The 19,141-nt window shown below is 40.2% G+C and overlaps 1 protein-coding gene across 4 annotated transcripts; it reads right to left on the reverse strand.

The window, feature by feature from the left end:
- Positions 1-6,022: 6,022 nt before the first annotated feature.
- Positions 6,023-13,641, reverse strand: gpr85 (G protein-coupled receptor 85). Of its 4 annotated transcripts, none has more exons than XM_080886740.1 (2): positions 13,312-13,641; positions 6,023-8,720 (listed from the first exon to the last, which is right to left on the reverse strand). In XM_080886740.1, exon 2 carries the CDS (start codon positions 8,567-8,569, stop codon positions 7,436-7,438), a length of 1,134 nt encoding a protein of 377 aa, XP_080742866.1. In that variant the 5' UTR covers positions 8,570-8,720; positions 13,312-13,641; the 3' UTR covers positions 6,023-7,435. The 4 variants fall into 4 exon arrangements, with proteins under 4 accessions (XP_080742866.1, XP_080742865.1, XP_080742863.1 ...); XM_080886739.1 differs by lacking the exon at positions 13,312-13,641 and adding an exon at positions 10,052-10,298; XM_080886737.1 differs by lacking the exon at positions 13,312-13,641 and adding an exon at positions 10,052-10,298 and having other exon boundaries at positions 6,023-8,736.
- Positions 13,642-19,141: the final 5,500 nt, after the last annotated feature.

Genomic DNA, 19,141 nt, shown 5'->3' on the forward strand with positions numbered 1-19,141 from the left:
TTTGTTTATTCTGTGCAATTTACAGAAAGTATGTGCAGTTATCAAAGTGTAAAATAATATTTTTGTTCTCAGTGCGGATTAGATAACCGCACTTACAGGAAAAACATAAACATAAAATATCTTGAATGTGTTTTGCATTAGCACAGGAGCATTTGAAGTAGAATAGCAAAACAGTAACAGTGTGGTGATTGTATAAGAAGCAGAAATCCTTACAGAAGCTCTGTGCTTGCTGTAAAAGTATGTCCGTGCATTTTTTGGATGAGAAGTAAAGTAGGAAGATTTATACCACTCTCACATCTGTAGGCTAAATATGCAATTTGAGCAAACCTAGCTTAGCATAAAAGGTAACTTGCTAGTGGTAGTATAGGACAGCGGTCCCCAACCTTTTTTGCGCCACAGACCGGTTTATGCCTGACAATATTTTCACGGACCGGTGGATAAATACAACAAAATAAAACTAGTACTGGTACCGAAAAAAATAAGATTTATTCATAACACACGTGAAAAGACCCAGGAAAACCAAGTTAACGATAAAAACGATAACAAAATAACGCTGAAAACCGATAAAAAACCCTGAAAACCATACATTTCACACCTGAGCCTCAACTCTCGCGGCCCGGTACCAAACGACTCACGGACCGGTACCGGTCCGAGGCCCGGGGGTTGGGGACCACTGGTATAGGACATTGCTAGCCATGACATAAACATAACCACTTATAAAACAGTCGCTTCAAACACAGACATTATTTTATCTTGCATGGATTGATCAAATAAAATGTAACATATTAATAAAGAGCTTCTGAATATGTATTTTAAGTACATTAGCTAGTTTTAGAGGAGTAGTAAAGCTAGGTGATTTTTTTTATGTACTAATCTTTTTCTTTTTTCTTTTAAAAAAAAAAAAGATTAACTATTGCTTCAAACCAAGCATTCTCATAAAAGTACATACAAAAACACAAATCCCACATCATAAAACATGTACACAACAGCTATAGTGCATTAATGTCACTTAATTCTATCATCTGCTTCCATTAATCCTTAGGGACTAGTAAAGCACTATACAAATACAGGCCATTTACCATTTACCATTAATCTATCGAGTGAAAAGATAATATCAATTGCTAGCTATGACACTACATTGAGAGAAAGTAACAATAAAAAAAATCAAACTACAGTCCAGTAGTGCTTTTAAATACAGGTGTGATGCTAAGACGGAATGGAGTTCATCTGCTAAAAATTTGCCCCTAGCAAATTTCCAGAGAAATGATTCAGCCACTAAGTCTCACATTACTGGCGAAGAAAAAGAAATACTGTTTAAATATGCAGGACAGAACCTTTGAAGCTCCATCCCCAATTTAATCAGTTAATATTTAAAGCAGGAATATTCTTTATATAAGGCATTTGCATGATGGGCTGCAGAGAGGGTGGCTGCTGGAAATGAAGACATGAAGACTGAGATATAACAAGGTGAAATCTTAATCCTTTTTTTAATCATTGGTATTCAGAGGCCTGCACTGCCTGTAATAGCTTGTCAGACATTAAATTCAGCAACATTTGCAACATTTACAGAACCTCACTATCATCCCCCAGGAATCGAATGCATCATTATGTTCGGTTGTAGTAAACATTCTCTCATTTTTCAACTAACATCTTAGTCTTCATTAGCTTCATAACATCAAACAATATCATACATAAAGGGGTTTACAATATTAACCTTGAGCTTGATGTATGTTAGTTCACATTCTGTAATTGCATTTGTCCAAATTAATATACGTATTACTTACATTGCCCCCCGAATTTTGCATAGTATTCTGTCATTACGTCTAACAGCGGAAAATGAAATTCATTTGAGAAAGAATAGATTCTGAAAGGATGGAGAGCATAACCAGGTTAAATTCTGACAGCCAAAAGAAAAGAATAAAACAAAAAACAGACAACAATAGTTACATTTTAGCTAACACCTACAGATGGAGACACAGTTGTGATCCTCATGTCATCATTCATTTGACCATTACCAATCGGCCATGGCGCATTAGCCATGAAGCTGCAAGGCCAACTAAAACTACTGAAGCCCTCCACTATGAAGAATGTGAACCACATAGTATTCAGCAAAAAAACACATCCATTTGGCTTCACAGGCAGTTCAAACATACTGATAGTGGATTGAACCAAGAGTGAGGGCAAATGCAAATGCCTGAAAATCTGTAGCCACAAACCTAGCACAGTGTCACAAGGTCATTTAACCACACACATTCACAAACAGGCACATGTACACTGAGCAACAGTGGCGGTTTTTGATACGGGCGACACGGGCAGTTCCCCAGGGCGGCATCGTGGTGGGGGGTGGCATCACGGGCATCGGCAAAACAAAAAAAAATTGCTCATACTCATGTTGCCCCGACATCAGCGCATATTGGGAATGGTACAGGCACCAATCGGTTTTCTATCGCCCATTTCCTGGGAGTAAGGGCACCCTCCGTATGTGAGGTGCGCTTGCTGCTTGAGGTACAGGGAGGAGAGGGCGGGACGGCGGGGGATTCACTGGTGGCTGGAGCAGCATCTAATAACCAACTCGCAAAATAAAACAAAACAACAAACACGAAAACACCAGACATTATGATAGAGAGGGATCAATAACAATTTAAAATTTGTATTTTATATTTTGATGATTTAATGTCTCACACACAACCCGTGGAAAGGGGTTCATAATGTTGTAAATCCACGCCCATTATGTATTCATGATTTGAATCCTGGGTTGTGTGAAATCCCAGAAATACACCTTAGACAAAGTGAATCTGTGAACTATAAGGTGTAGGTCTATTAGGTTATATTGTGGCGATCCTCGAGTTGGGGGATTTGTGTTCATACTGGAGTCCAAAATTAAAACCAATGGAAAATGGACAAGAAAAGTTCAAAGCCATCAGGTGCTCAGTTTAGAAAAAATAGAAGAGAAGAGGAGGAGAAACGAGCAAAAGATACAGGTAAGCAGATGTGTCATTGGATTATGGGAGGTCATGTATCCTGAAACAATCAGAATCAGAATACTTTATTAATCCCTAAGGAAATAATGTGGATTACAGTTGCTCCAAGAAGAAATGGTAAATTGTTCATTTGACCTGTTCTCATTGTATGACGAATTATGATGGCTGTTTGGTAGCCGTTTGCATACAATGCATACTATCCCTCTCTTCATGTGTGTGTACGTGTTTCTCTGGTGAATTTCGACAACAGTTTTATGTTAATGTACAATCTTTAATATGTTTTATGTGTGTGCGTGTGTGTGTGTGTGTGGGGGGGGGGGGGGGGGGGGGGGGTGCCAGAGGGAGTGTTCACCCAGGGTGCCAAACAGGCTAGGACCGCCACTGCTGAGCAAAATAATAATAATTTGACCAAACATCCCACGCAATACTCTGTAAATGGCATTTCATAAAACAAAATGAATTCCCTTGAGAAATTATGCAAAGCGTATTGAACCACTGTATCCTGTAGCTCCGTTCTCAAGCGGTCACACAATCAAACAAATAAGAAGAAGAAGGGTGATGCCAAGACAGAAAGCAATTCTTCCTTTTTTCCTGAGTAGCCTGTCAGATGATTGAGTCATCCACTCCATTCCATTCGAGGCAGCTTTCCATATTTGAGTGCTTCTCGGCATGGACACTTGCTGCACTTTAATTAAGGTTTGCTATGCATTATACAAACAGAAAATGCTTAAGAGTGCAGAAAGGCTCACATTAGTTGAGCTTTTTTCCCCCTCATTCAAAAAAAGTCTTTGCCAGTCAACAGATGGTATTTATTAAAATCATAGACAGCAAAAGAGGTCTATTGTGAGATTTATTTATTTTTTCTTTTAGTGCCCATTGGCAGTCCATTAAACAACTGAAACTGTGTGCGAAAATCCACTGAGATACAAGGAGAGAGGCATGGAATTAGGAATGTTTGTATTATTCATTGGCAGCCAAAATCCAATGCAGACGTCTTCTGATCATTAAATGAAAAGTATCTCCAGCAAAGTACTGTAATTGCCTCACAAAAATTATCTGCCTCCCCATCCCCCTCTTTCATGATCTAAACACAAGTGCACAGAACCAATTCCAGTCACATGGTAACGGCTTTGATTATGAACAATATGTTTCTTGATGTTTCTCGGGAGAGATGGTAGCTCAGAGGGAAAAGAGTTCAATGTGTGAGCTTGTCTGCCAGAATGAACCGCTTTCAAGCCAGCCACCTCTGCCTGTCATCTTCCCTCAGACACAGAGAGAAGCTGTCTGTCATCTTCCCTCAGACATAGGGAGAAGAAGAATTACTGGGGCACTCAAATGCACATGCCAGAAATTGGGCCAGTGCTCAGTAGTGACACTATTTGTGATTTGCATATGAATATGCTGAATGAAAAAAAAAATGGAAAAAAAACTAGACCAGTATTCCCTTTAATTTCACAATATCTGACTTGGCCCCTCTGGGGCCTAAGTGAAATGATCAATGTCCAAAATTAAACAGTAATTGCCAGCCCCATAATGAAAATGGACCCCTAATAGATATTTTTCATCAGCGGAACCTGCAGTGCAGGATGCAATTACCTGGAGTGTTTACAAGCCATTTCAGCACCATTTTTTGCATTTCCAGGCATCAAGGCTAAGGTCATTATTTAACGGAATGAGTTTTAGGTGGAAAAATATCCACATTGATGTCTGAATCACACAAAATTGTATTATTCAGTTCATCAGTGTAGATGGAGACATTGCCAGCACATTGAAATTATAACCTTTGCAAGAGAAATACCACTCAATTTGAGAATAAATATATCTTTGCCTTGTTGTCTTTATTAGGTTTGGTTTGAAACTGTAATGTTAATTAGCTTTTTTTTTTTAATAGTTTCCATTTGACTCTAGGAAAATATGATGATTATGAATACTTATTTAGAAGTGGCAAATTTCTTGCACATGCATATAAATTCAAAAGAAAATGTTAATTTGCTCCATGTTCAGTGCTGCTGCAAATCAATGTGACCTTAAAACTGAGAGAAAGGGTCAAACTGCTATGTCATTTGTGACTGGAAGGCTCAGTATAAGGGCATTCATTATCCCAGAGTGGTTTGCCATTACTCCATATGGGAGTTGCATATATTACATATGAAATTCAGTGGTATTCCTCTTTAACACAGAGTGAGGAAAAAACTGCAAGGGTATGCGCCCAGAGTTACATCCATGGAGATTATCCCCATTAAATGTCAAAGACACTTCATATTCAGTGACAAGTTTTAGCATACAGCATATTCTCTTTTGGCAAGCTGTTCCAAGGACTCAAATGACAGAAAAGATTGGGTTTGAAGAGGCAAACTTTAAAAATTTTTTCATGTGTTTTGCTTAGAAAAAGCATGACTATATACACATATAAAAACCTTTGTAGAAATAACCACAAATAATGTCTTAAATACAAATATGCACATGAGCAGTGGCTTTAAAATGCTAACCAGTCAGACGCCTGATGGTATAAGATGAGAAATTACATTTTAGATAAAGAAATGTACATTTTCTTTATTTTTCTTTATTTTATTTTTTTTACTTCAGAATCTCTAAATCTGACCAGTCAACATTTCGCAACCCAATGACAGGGATAAATGCAAATTTTGCAAAATGGAAACTTTTTATTTTCAAAAAGCAACAGATTACACAGTTAACTTTCAGCAAATGCAATCCTAACTGAAACTGTACTCACATTCGGGACTTCAAAATCAAAAGACTCACATACTTACACACAATCTATCTATAATATACAAAAAGAATACATAATAAATATTAAAATGGCCACAAGAGAAAAAAGTAAGTCACTGAAAACAATCAGTAGAGAGCAAATGTAGGGAAAGTAGAAACAAGACGGTGTGCCTTAAATGTCTCTCTTTTTTTTTTTTCTTTTACATTTTTTACAAATTGTGCAAGATTTCATACTAAGGCTCTGGTCTTGAAGTGACTGTTGTCTGATCCACACACACACACACACACACACACACACACACACACACACACACACACACACACACACAGAAACACACACAGAATCACACACTCTCCCTGTGCTCTGAGCACTCTGTGGGGTGTAGCAAACCATTGCAGAATAAAAATGGGCTGCTCAGTGTATGGCCTGTGATGCACATGGGAGTGGACCAGCTTTTAAAAATGAACATGCACTTCACGCTAATGTGAAAAATAGGAAGAAGAAAAGAAAAAACTCCCCTTGCACCTAAAGGGGGAAAAAAAGAAAAAAAGAAGAAGAAGAAGAAAACTTTTCAGGAGTGATTGAAAAATAAACCCCAGAAACATGACAATATCATAACCATTAAGGCAAGAACACCCGGAGTGGCATCAGCAATACTGTAACAATGTGATAGTGTTTAAGTACATGAATATGATGAAACATTTAACTACTTCTTCAATGTCTTTTTTAAGCACAAGGTTGTTTTCAAAAGCAACTTTTTTTTAAAATTCCAAACATCACTTCATCTTTTTTTTCCTCTGTTTTTTTTTTGGGTTTTTTTTTGGTTTTTTTTGTAAAATGTGTTAGGAAAATAACAATGCCAGACACTAGGGACATATGGATAAAACTACAAGAAATCCTTTCTAGATTTTAAGTTGCAACTTCAAAACCACACATTGTAAATCCCCCATCATTAAGCCCCCTGCCCGGTAAATGAAAGAGATATCACTTACATTAAAACCATTTTATCCTCTTGTGATGGTGTAATCCAACAGTTTTTGCTCTACTTACAGCGGTTGTGTAGTCTGTTGCAAATTAAAGCATTCATTGTTTAGTTTGGAGGGAGAGGGGGGGAGAAGGAAAAAACAACAAAAAAGTTGTCCTTGCAATGCAACTGTCGACCCCCCCCAAAAAAGCATCTTTACATCTTCTTTTTAGTGCAACTCTTAAAATGTGAAACATTTCCAGTGATTCCTTGAGAGGTATCATTTCTTTGTTTTGTGTTATTATTTTTTTTTCTTTTTCTTTTCATACTTACGTATTTCACACCTCACAGAATAACGTGTCTTCAAAATATCCCAAGCAAGACGTCTTGTTTTCACTGTTTTGTCAAATCGCTCTCTCTTTTTTTTTCTTTCAACTTTTTGCATCTCTGCATTGGCATGGCCTTCCACAATGTCTGTTTACTAGAACATAAACACAGGAGGTGATCCATTCCCCCTGCGTTATTCCCATTCCCTTCAGCCTCCGTGTGTGATACGATTTAGATTCAATCGCCCCAGCACAGCCACGTGATTGGCAGTCCACCTTCAACCTCTGTAAAGAAGGGCCAGGAGAAGGAGGAACAGGAGGAAACTGGAGGATGAAGAGAAGGGAGATAGAAAGAGAGAGTACGCTGTACAATGGGAGCAAACCCAGATCAAGATCAATCAGGGCAATAGAGACATAGATGAGAAAAAAACCCTCATATAACACAGTAGGGTTCCCTTGGTAACCTGGATTTTCTGCAGTAGAGGAGTGTGGTGCTGAAGCAACGCCGAAGCTCTCTGTTAGAGAAGATGCAGATGAAAGGATTGACCCCAGCCTGGGCAAAGCTCATCCACACGGCTGCTGTCAGGTAGCCTCCAGGGACAACGGGGCCCCTTGCAAACACCCGCCAGTAGCAGGCAACCAGGTAGGGCCCCCACAGTGCCAGGAAGAAAAACGTCATGATGTAGAACATCCTACTAATCCTCTTCTCGGTTTTGAATTCATCCAATACCAGTAGACGCCTGCGGCCCGCTGCATTGCTGTTCTGCCGGATGCCCAGCAAAGTAGGTGGGGTGGGGCCTCTTCCAAATCCAGCCAGCCAATTAGCTGCCGCTTGCCCGCTGGCACCTGGGCCGTGGAAGGTCCAGTTCTGGCTGACGGCAGGCACGAACTGGACGGGCTTCATCTTTCGACGGTCGTGGACGAAAAAGATGAGCTTGAGGTAAACCAGTTGTGTGGCCAGGAGGATGAGCGCCAGCAGAAGCATGAAGCCCAGCGAATCATTTGCCCTGAAGGAACGGTGCTGGAATGTGCACTGGTCCTCCTCCCGGATAAAAGAGTACGTCCCTACATCTAGCACCGGAGGGAACGCCATAGCCACAGACAACGTCCACACCATGCAGATGACAGCCAAACACGTCCAGAAAGTCAGCCTCTTGGTGTAGAAACGGTGGTGCGCGATGGCCAGGTAACGGGTGACACTGACACAGAACAGCATGAAAGCCGTGTGGAAACAGGAGAGCACACCCAGGAAGGCGATCACTTTGCAGGTCAACGTGCCGTAGGTCCAGGCAGACCCATTCTTGACTGAGGTGAAGACAAAAGGGAAGCAGATGGCGGAGCGCAGGATGTCAGAGGCGCACAGGTCCAACAGGAAATAGTAGGGCGCTCGGTGCAGGCTCTTGTCTTTGACCAGCAGGATGGAGATCAGGAGGTTTCCGACCACACCGACTCCAATGATAAAACCCAGAGAGGTCAGTTTGAGGAACGTGGTGAGAGGAGAGACATTCTGCAAGATGTTGTGGTCCCCTGCATGGCTATAGTTCGCCATAGATGGAGGAGGGATCATAAAGATAGCGGAATAGCTTCAGCCAAGTATCATGATCTAGAGGTGGCAGGGGGAGGCGTTAGATCCATTTGGCGGTGTGCTTTGAAGAGGTTTCCAGGCGTATAGGCAACCTCTCCTCTAAGGCATCCTTTGTTCCTTTGTCTCATCACACCTAAAAAAAAAAATCCCTGAAAAATACGTTCATCCCATCAACATTCAGTCCCATACAAGAGTTAAATTACACCTGTACCATTTATACTCCCATGAACATAATTTTCCTTTGCCCTGACGATTATTTAATGATTTACTTTTTAGCATTTTGAGTGGCTCAGTGCAGAACTCTGCCTCAGCCTGAATACTTTGTCTACTGAGAATCACACAGACAGTAAGCGAGCTCGATCCGACTAAAGCATCAATGCGTTAGACTAACAGAATATTCTTTCACGTCGCTTCCTGAACAAAAGCAGCACAAAGCCAAGAAAGCACAGTTGAGGCTTCATTAACAAACGACTGAGTTTTCTTCTTTTTTTCTGTCGTCTGTCGGAAATAAACGAGTGGCAAACACACACACACACGCAAACAGATCTAGGCTTGGATTTTTTTTTCTTTTTTTACATTTTCAGCGCACTGTGAAACATTAAGACAAATGCAGTCCAAAAATAAGCTCTTCTTGATCACACCCTACAGAAGAGAGGAAGGCTCCCTGGATCGGTGGATGCCTCGAATAAACTCACCCCAACCCTTTATGCGTTGTGGTAAATCGACTGGTAAAGGGTGCATACAGTACGCGATAAAGCGCCCCCCCCCCCTCCCTTTTTTTTTTCTTTCTTGTCTGACTAAAGGTTAACTGGATTAACGGGTCTAACGTTAATAAGCGGTGTTCTCATTAGGGCTTCTATGGAGCCAGCCTCCATTTTTTCCCCCCAGATCATCCTTTATGTTACTAATTACAAAGAGTTAAGCGAACATAACGCGTAACACCCGCTCTGTGAGCCACATCGGCGTAATTCTTTTTGCAATGCGCGGATGCGATAATCAGTAGGGCTGGGTTGAAAAAAGGATGGGTAAAATGGCACTAACAAAGCCCGTTGGTAAAAAAAAAAATATTATGGCGAGCTCAATTCCATATGTATATATATATTTGGTGGGGGAAAAATTGCATAACATATGCTCCATTTCGTTAATAAGTACGCTTGTGTCTACTTACGCATTTAAATGTGTCCTCCGTGAGTCGAGTGGTCTCTCTCTTTTTAAATGCGCGTTTGAATCCGATAGAATTTAGTTAAACACGGAGCAGAATTAAATAATCGCCTTTGCGTCCCAGTCGGCCGGATGAAGCACAACGGTGTAGCGGATCCGCATGTCCATTATACTAGAATAATTTCCAAGTCTCCGCTATGGTTTGGCTGGAATCGCATCCACCACACAAGACAAGGCCAAAAGAGAAAAAAAAGATGAGAGAACGAGAGAGACAGTCGACCATAAGATCAACCAAAACCCTACCTGTTGACAATCCAATTTCGTGTCCCTCCTGATCGCTATTTACATTGCACAAATCGTGCTTTTCGCCGTTTTAAAAAGCCTGCTTTGTTGCCTGCCCCCTTTTTTTCTGCCTCCACCGTGAATATCCTACAGTAAACGGAACCCACTGCGCATGCGCCCTGCATCCCCTATTTGTGATCCAAGACGCGTCTTGTCTCTTGTTGCAGCAGCGGCGGCGGCGGTTAACAGCGTCTCTCTCTCACGGTAACATCTGCTCAGCGGTGCCTGCTGCTGCTGCTGGCCGGTAACGCGTTACAGCCACAGCTACCCCCCCTCCTCTCCTCTCCCCTCCCCCGCCAGGCGGGTTCCCCTGGTAACGCGCAGAGTAACGGATCGTCAAGTGTCTACTAAACTAGATTCTTTTTTTAAGGATTAATTCACATCAGCTTCTTTAGAATAAAACGTGTTTTTTACGTAAAAAAATAATAAAATGCACCAGGGTTTTTTTTTCTTTTTTGTTTTTAATTCTTATTATTTTAATTTCAACCCAATTTGACCCTTTTCTGGATTCAGACCACAGCATTGCTTGATCCTGTTTGCAGACACAGTGCAGCTTTGCAGTGGTCGTCATCCTCACTGAGGGAGCATGATAAATTCATAGGATATTTGATTTCTCAACCATGTATGGGGACATGTGATGCCATGAGAAGTCTTACAACTGAATATTGTGCACAGCTGGAGACTTACATACTTGCATGCTTCAAACATACAAAAATCCTTGGTGTTGGAATCATGAATGAATAATTACCATAACATAAAGGAAGCATGTTGCTATTGGTAACTGATACAAACTCTGTACAATAGGGATATCTGTGGAGTGGGGGGAGTTTTTAACCCTTTATGGAGCAGTCACATTTCCTTTAAACCACACATCACACGTGTGGTAACTTATCCACCATTACTACATGGACATATTTACATTAAGCTACAGGCAAAGTTTACTTCTTGCCTTTAAAAGAAATTAATGACATTTGCTAAAGGGCATTCATTTTTATAAGGTCCCATTTCACTGCATAATAAACTAATTTAATAACCTAATAATTTAAACTGTTGGCTGTATACGGTGGTAAAGCTAGTTTACATCACTAGTTTATTCCAAAATGAATTTAATATATATACACACATAATGCTATATATTATTATAAGAGGTGTCATGGTGGTTAGCATTGTCACAACAAGAAGGTCCTGGGTAGAAAATGGACTGATGGTGTGACATACTACATAAACAATCAGCCTCATTTTATTTATAGTGTACATATCTTCATATATGAAAATTAAGGGGCAGTTTTCAACAGCATGCCACAGTTTTTCTTCATGATAAAGAAATCTGTCAGCATGACTCTTTGGACTTCCATTGTTACTGTTGACCCACTAAAATTTCTATAGTACATTTAATTACTTGGTGTCACATGGAAGGTCATTTGTGAGTTTTCTACAAGTAGGAAAAGCTGTAAAACTTCTAAAAATACAAATATAAGTCCAAAATCTATGAAGATTGAAGCCTTTGCTGGGCCAACTCTGCTCCCCTGGGCCTTGTATTTAACATCCCTGCACTAAACTTTCAACACACTTCAAATATATGTTACAGCATGGAGTGACAGGCACGCCAGAGCAGTAATACAGGCTGCAGACGACAGATTGCAATGTTTACTCTCCGATCTGCTAACCGGTTCATTTAGTGGAGGATCTGTTCAACCTGAATGCAATGAAGCACCGTCTCCACACACGAACATAAGTTGTTAAGTGTCGCGTTTATTCTACATGTTTAATTAGCAACAGTGACAAAACTGCAAAACACACTCCAATCATGTGACACTGCGCTTCCAACAGTGACAGTCACTATAAGCGCAACGCGTCAGGAAATCGCCTCGACAGATGGAAAATATGCGCGAAAATGTACATAGTGTGGGCATCTTAGGGAGCCTGCTACAGCTGCAGAAGTCTGTTCATAGGGAAGGCAACAGTGTTTTTGCTCATTAATAATAATCATGTCAGCAGTGCAACGAGCAACAGTTCCTGTTTGCTTCCTGGATGTTACGCTCCACCTTCTTCAACTCCGCGTGGTCCTCGTTGAACTTTCCGCATTAATCCCAGTAAGGCACGTTTCTTATCAGTCTTTAAGACACAAAGCCTGTGCCACAAAAGTCCACGAGTGATCACGCAAAATTGGTATTATAATGTGGTGGTTGGTAGCAGGTAGCAGCTGGAGAATCCCGTCTCGTCAGCGTCACAGCTGTCCGTTCCGCCTCCGCGCGTACCAGCCGAGGCAGGCACAGAAACCCACCACCGTGAGGATGGTGCACAGCAGCAGGGCCAGACCGTCCCCGGCATCGTAAGCCTCTGCCGGGGGGATCAGGGAGAAAAACAACAGCCCGACCATCAACGCGGCGCTTGGAAGTTCAAGTTTGGGAGCCATGTTTCGCTTTTTCCGCGGTTGCAGTTTACTTTCCGGAAGCGGGAGTGCCTGCGTCAAAGTCAGATGACAGATTCGGAGCGGCCGGACTTCCTGGTGCGCTCAGCCAATTGCAGAACTGCTTAAACTTAGGCTGATGTTCCCTCCCCACTCCCTCATACCCGCGGAGATTCATGCATTTGCACAAAAACATGATTCCAAAACTCGTTTTTTCTTTCTTCCTCTCTCTGTCAGAGAGGCAAACAGATCCCGAATTCTAAAACTCTCATAGTTATGCTGTAATTAGTGAATTTGCGACATTGTTCTCCTTATTAGTGATGATTAGGCTAACAGGTTGTCAGAAACAAAGTACCTTAGATCAATCTGAGGCTTGTTATTCTTCTTGAAGACAAGACACAAGCACATTGGATATCCATGCATGCTGATCATGGGAAAAACAAAACAATCCCACTGGAATCACATACAGAGAATTTAAACTTTCCTCATCCGTTTTCACTTTTTCACTCTGGGCTTCAAAAAATATTCCACACTTATCTCCAAGTCCAGCCTGGCTGCTTGATTTGCCTCACTACTCCCCCGATCTCCCTGAACATGTGAAATTGCTTCATATCGGCCGTGTTGCGGTGACTAAACAAGCCAGCATCTCAGCTCATGCTACAAATTGTTTGGCTTGTAAGAACCGTTGGAGGGGGGTGGGGGGTTACAGGGTCCATAACCGTCTGTGTGTGCTCTCCCGAGGCACTCTGCCTGTAATTTAATTAGCGCACAGGAGCCAAAGTAAAATATTGACCTTGTAAGGCTGCCATACCTCTGTACCTGCTGGTATCTGAGTGAAGAGATGAATGGGCACAAGTTCCCCTCGGTGCACTCTTCTTGCTTTCACATTGCACGCTCTCTCACCTGCTCCTGCTGTCTGTTTGGCAGTCTGTTTCGCACACACGCATACAAACTTTGTGAGTCCTGTCTGATCTCTGCCGCTGCCTTCAGCAGACCACACGGCAATTAAAAGTTACAGATTCACATCTGAATCTGCTGTTCGTTTGCTCATTCCTCTAACACATATGATCTATGTTGAGTAGACGCAGTTCTTTCCCCTGGATTCCACTGATAATTGATCGATAGGAGGGTTACAAAATATCCAGAAATGAGTGTTCAACTAACGAGCTACAACAAAATCTCCCTTGTATGGTTTGCATTGCAACGCACTGGTCAGAAACAGGAGGCCCTTAAAGTCTTTTTTTGTTTTCTTTTGTACAGCACTTTGTGATCAATATCTTGAAAGGTGCTATACAAATGAAGTTTCACTTACTTAAATATTGTAATAGTTAAAAAGCATGGATAAGATAGATGTCTCGATCTAGTTCAGTGCACACAGTCACAATCATTTATAATCTGTTGACTTGACAGTTGTCCAGATCACGATAGCCAAACCTTTCAGCAATCACACCCTGTGTAAGCCACAGGATGTGATTGCTGAAAAGTTTGGCCTTGTGCAGAGTGCTGTACCTAAGCATATTAATCAAAATGTGACTGGAAGGGAAAAGTGTGGCAGGAAAAGTGTGGCAGGAAAAGGTGCACACGCATCAGGGATTTGGCGCAGCCTTGAGAAAAGTTGATTCAAAAACTTGGGGGAGCTTCACAAAGTAGGGAAGACATGCATCTATGGGAAAGGGGTTACAGCTGTCGCATTCCTAATCAAACCACCCCGAACCAGCGACGACATCAGAAAGTAAATGACATAAAAGTAAACACTGCAATTTGAAAATCTGGAGGAAGAGAGGAGAGACACAGAATCCAAGGGTTTTGAGGTCCAGTGTGAAGTTCCTGCAGTCTATGCTGATTTAGGTCACCTTGTCATCTGCTGGTGTTGGTGGCGGTTTGTCCACTGTGGTTTATCAAGTCCAGACTTCAGCTTTCTACCAGGAGATTGCAGAGCACTTCGTACTGCTATTGGCTCACGCGCTTTATGGAGATGTTAATTTCCGTTTCCAGCTGGGCTTCCTTCCCACATTACCAACACTACCACCTCATCATCTTATCTTATTGATTGGCCAGCCAACTTGTCTGATGTTAATCCCACTGGAAATCTATAAGCTGCTGTAAAGAGGAAGAAACACTCAACCCAAAAATGTGGACGGGCTAAAAGCTGCTGTGCTACAAGCTAATCACCTCCATACCACACTCCACTGATGATGAACATGATTTCCAGAAGTTAGACATCTCTGTGTTGTAAATCCTTCTTCACTGATCTCGGAACTTTGCATGTAATAACTATAGAATGTATGAATTTTGAATACAGTCAGAAAAAACTTTTATAACAATGCTGTTGATTTTGTGTCTTGTATCAACATCGGCTGGGCAATGCAGTGCTGGTCAGCTTTCGTGGTGCTGATTGCAACACATTTTAATCCTGCAACTTTAGTTATTGAACTTCTAGTTATTCTTGGTCTTACTATTGTTATTATTGGTCTTAGACTACGTCCACATGTACACGGATATTTTTGAAAACGCAGCTTTTTCTATGTGTTTGGGCCTTTCGTCCACACAGAAGATGGCTTTTTGGATCACTAATAAACTGAGATTTTCAAAAACTCAGTTTTTGCGTTTACGTGTGGACGAGGTAAAGGAGATTTAGTCACGCAATGTCAAAGATGTGTGCCTGTTTTGAGGTCATGCTGTGCTGATGTTACTGTTTGCATGAGAGGAATTTCTACAATGGCGGACATAGACAAAATACTTGTGCTGTTAATCTTACTATCTGCAGTTTTTACATGCTCACGTATACACACACAGTTACTGTCCCCCCATTTAGAAAGAAAGAGGCGTCCGACTGAACTTTGGATGTGACTTCTACATTCAGACACTAACAACCCAAATCCCGATGCAAATGTCGTCATCGGTTTTGAATAAATGTAATTTTTTCAAATTAAATTTATGCATGCAGTATGCATTTTGTCCATTCCTAGGTTGTGAGTCTACACCAGCCATATCTCACAGCGCTATGACTTATGATTATGAATCACTCACACTAATGTAAAATTTAAATTTTTTTTAATTGAATAAACTCTGGCCAAAGGAGCCAGTGAGACAAAATCCAAAATACTGTCTTTAGTTATTAACACTTGAAATGATGAAGGCGCTTGAAAAGTAACACAAAATTAGCTGCCTTTCCCAAAAAACACAAAAAACTTTTGAGAAGTACTTCAGGTTTTGTGAGTGTACAAAACCCTGTTTATGCTTTCAAAATCCAAAATACGGTCTTTTTGAAACATTTTTTCAACATTTGAAACTGATGAAGTAAACAGGCTTCTAGACTTCTGATTGGCCAACATTTCTACACGGTTAGGACGTGGCATGTTCTTGACAGCATTTGACTTTGTCTTTCGCATTTACATGTGGACAGAGATATTTTTTCAAAACTTGACATGTGGACAGGATTTTTTTTTTTTAACAAAAACTGGAAAACTCAGTTTTCAAAAATTCCCGTGTACGTCTGGATGTAGCCTTAAAGTGATGATTGTCACAACAGCTTATGCTGCTTAAAAAGCTGAAGAGAATTGATTTTTATCAATTCATTAATTGATTGATTACTTTTTATTTTCTAATACACTTTGATATTTTATATTTATAACATTTAGGCTACTTATTTATAACCCCTTTGTCTGTTTTGTTTATGGCGAGACATTCTAGCTCTGTGGACACGTCTGCTATAACACAAGAAATCAGGCTCACTGTAGTTTATAGTGTTCAGGCTTTATTGTATTATTTTCATTGAAACTTGTAAACTATCTGAAAGTTCACGGATTTAGAAACGACAACCCTCAAAAATATGATGGATTTGAACAACTCAGAGGTTTTTAAAGGAGATGAACTTGCAGCTATTGTTCACTTGTTTAAAATGTGGTCGCGCCTCTATTTCACATAATAAAAACTCCTGATGCAAGAAAAAAAAGGCAGGAAAGTGTCAGAAATCAACTGATGGCAAAACTGAAGGTTTGTAGGACAGCAGGACACGGGACTCTAGATGCATTAGTGGAAACTGGATCAAGTGTTCTCTTTTAGGAAAGAAAACAAGGCCATGGTTTTAGGTGAGCCCAGCACAGCAGCAGTTCAATTATCTCTGACAAAAGAGCAATATTTAATGTTGTGGGAATAATCACGATAATAATCACAACAAGCAGTTTATGCCTGCTTGACCACGAGTTTATTCTTAGGAGAGAAAAGCTAGTTAACACAGGTTACAAATATTAGAAATTAGTCCCTCTAGAATTTTGTTTGAATTTTTCAAAAATTGATATATAAGCAGCTCTCGCTCAGTGCTGCTTTTACAAGCTAAGCTTGTGTGTATCTTTACAGACGTTGTTATTAGCAACCTTTCACAAAAGCACAGTTTATTCCAATTTCTTTAGTCAAATCTACTAAAAATGCCAAAGCTAGCACAGTTCAAAAGACATAAAATTATATTTTTGCACCTACAAGGTGATTTCCAAGAAGCTATTAGCTAAAAAAAAACCTCATGCATATTCTTAGAGTATTTAAAAGTAGAATGGGAGGGAGAGCCTTCAGTTTTCAGGCCCCTCTTCTGTGGAACCAGCTTCCAGTTTGGATCCGGGAGACAGACACTTTCTCTACTTTCAAGATTAGGCTTAAAGCTTTCCTTTTTGCTAAAGCATATAATTAGGGATGGACCAGGTGACCCTGAATCCTCCCTTAGTTGTGCTGCAATAGACGTAGGCTGCCGGGGGATTCCCATGATGCATTGAGTTTTTCCTTTCCAGTCACCTTTCTCACTCACTATGTGTTAATAGTCTTTGAATCATACCTGTTATTAATCTCTGTCTCTCTTCCACAGCATGTTTTTCATCCTGTTTTCCTTCTCTCACCCCAACCGGTCGCAGCAGATGGCCCAGCCCCTCCCTGAGCCTGGTTCTGCCGGAGGTTTCTTCCTGTTAAAGGGGAGTTTTTCCTTCCCACTGTCGCCAAAGTGCTTGCTCATAGGGGGTCATATGATTGTTGGGTTTTTCTCTGTATGTATTATTGTACGATCTACTGTGCAATATAAAGCACCTTGAGGTGACTGTTGTTGTGATTTGGCACCAGTGTTGGTCAAGTTACTTGAAAAAAGTAATCAGTAACTAATTACTGATTACTTCCCAAAAAGTAATCCCGTTACTTTACTGATTACTTATTTTCAAAAGTAATTAATTACTTAGTTACTTAGTTACTTTTTAAAAACACGATTTACAACCTGAAGAGGTGATAAAGCGATAGATCTTTCAGCCCAATTCTACTTTTTCTACATAATCCATCATACAAAATGTAATCAAATGGAAAAGTCTCTTTTTTTAACTTGTTTTAACAGTTTTAATCTTTTAACTTTATGCATCAAGCAAAAATTTAATTATATGCAACATTCTCTGACTTGAATAAATTAGTTTAACATTTAAACCTATTTTCTGCACATTCCAGCACATAAAATAAAATATTTTTAGTGTTTACACTCACTCTTTCAAATAGATGCAAGTAAAACACAGCAGAAAATAAATAAAGTCAAAGACTCAGCGGTGCTGTTGCTCTATTTTCACCTGTAAAGCAGGACTGCGGTAGGCGGAGGTTTACCCTGGTGCAGGTGTGCCGCGGTCAGTTAAAGAATCCGCGACTTTCTCTGTGAGTTTCCCATTACGTCATGGCGCACTCGGTGCTTTCTTGGAAGTTTAGGGGTTTTTTTCGCTGTAAAAAGAAGTTTTCTTCCCACGCACAATGGACGCTAATGTTTTTGTCACTTTTTATGGAATCAAACTCAAAGTAAGGTCAGTACTCCCACGCTTTAAATGCTGCACGCTCATACTCTCTCCCACAATCGATATGTGATCCATTGTTGATCTGCACACAGCTGTTGTCACTAACGGCGCACTCGCTGTCGTGAGACATTCTCACAAAAAAAATCACGGTTTTAGTAACGCAGTAACGCAGCATTCCTACGGGAAAGTAATGGTAATCTAATTACCGTTTTTGCAATAGTAATCCCTTACTTTACTCGTTACTTGAAAAAAGTAATCAGATTACAGTAACGCGTTACTGCCCATCTTTGTTTGGCACTATATAAATAAAATTGAATTGAACTGAATTGATATTCCAGCATGGTGTGCAGTGTGCCCTTTAAAAAAGAAGTAGAAATTCGATAATATGTATGAGAAGGTAATGAATAATAGATATTATAATCCTTATATACCAGCATCATTTCCTAAATGTTGCCAATACAAGCGAAGGCAGTTGAATTCTAATCATAGTTAAAGATGATAAAAGACACTTTATGAAAGTTTGACCTTATTTGAAAAAGAGGTCAAAAGTAATGTGATATTTAAAATCCAAATATTCATTGTATCATTCCATATGATTATATGTTGCCAATGGCAGTAAGAAACATAGTTTTAAATTCTTTATATCTTAAAATCAATCTATTAATCTCGAAGGAGAGGTCAAATGGTCACATATGACATATTTTAAATCTTTATACGGCCTTTCATTAACATCTGTAATAAATCTGTAATGTTGCATATTTATGTTTTCTTTCAACATTATTTAATCAATAATTTTCGCTCTGCCAGTATTTCTTCTTTGTCATGTTCCAGTTTAAC

This window comes from Rhamphochromis sp. 'chilingali' (genome assembly GCF_963969265.1).
Source record: "Rhamphochromis sp. 'chilingali' genome assembly, chromosome: 7".
Lineage (NCBI taxonomy): Eukaryota > Metazoa > Chordata > Actinopteri > Cichliformes > Cichlidae > Rhamphochromis > Rhamphochromis sp. 'chilingali'.

What these genes read in the sequence shown, in the direction of transcription:
- gpr85 (XM_080886740.1), bottom strand. Translation starts at nt 8,569, where the DNA reads ATGATCCCTCCTCCATCTATGGCGAACTATAGCCATGCAGGGGACCAC.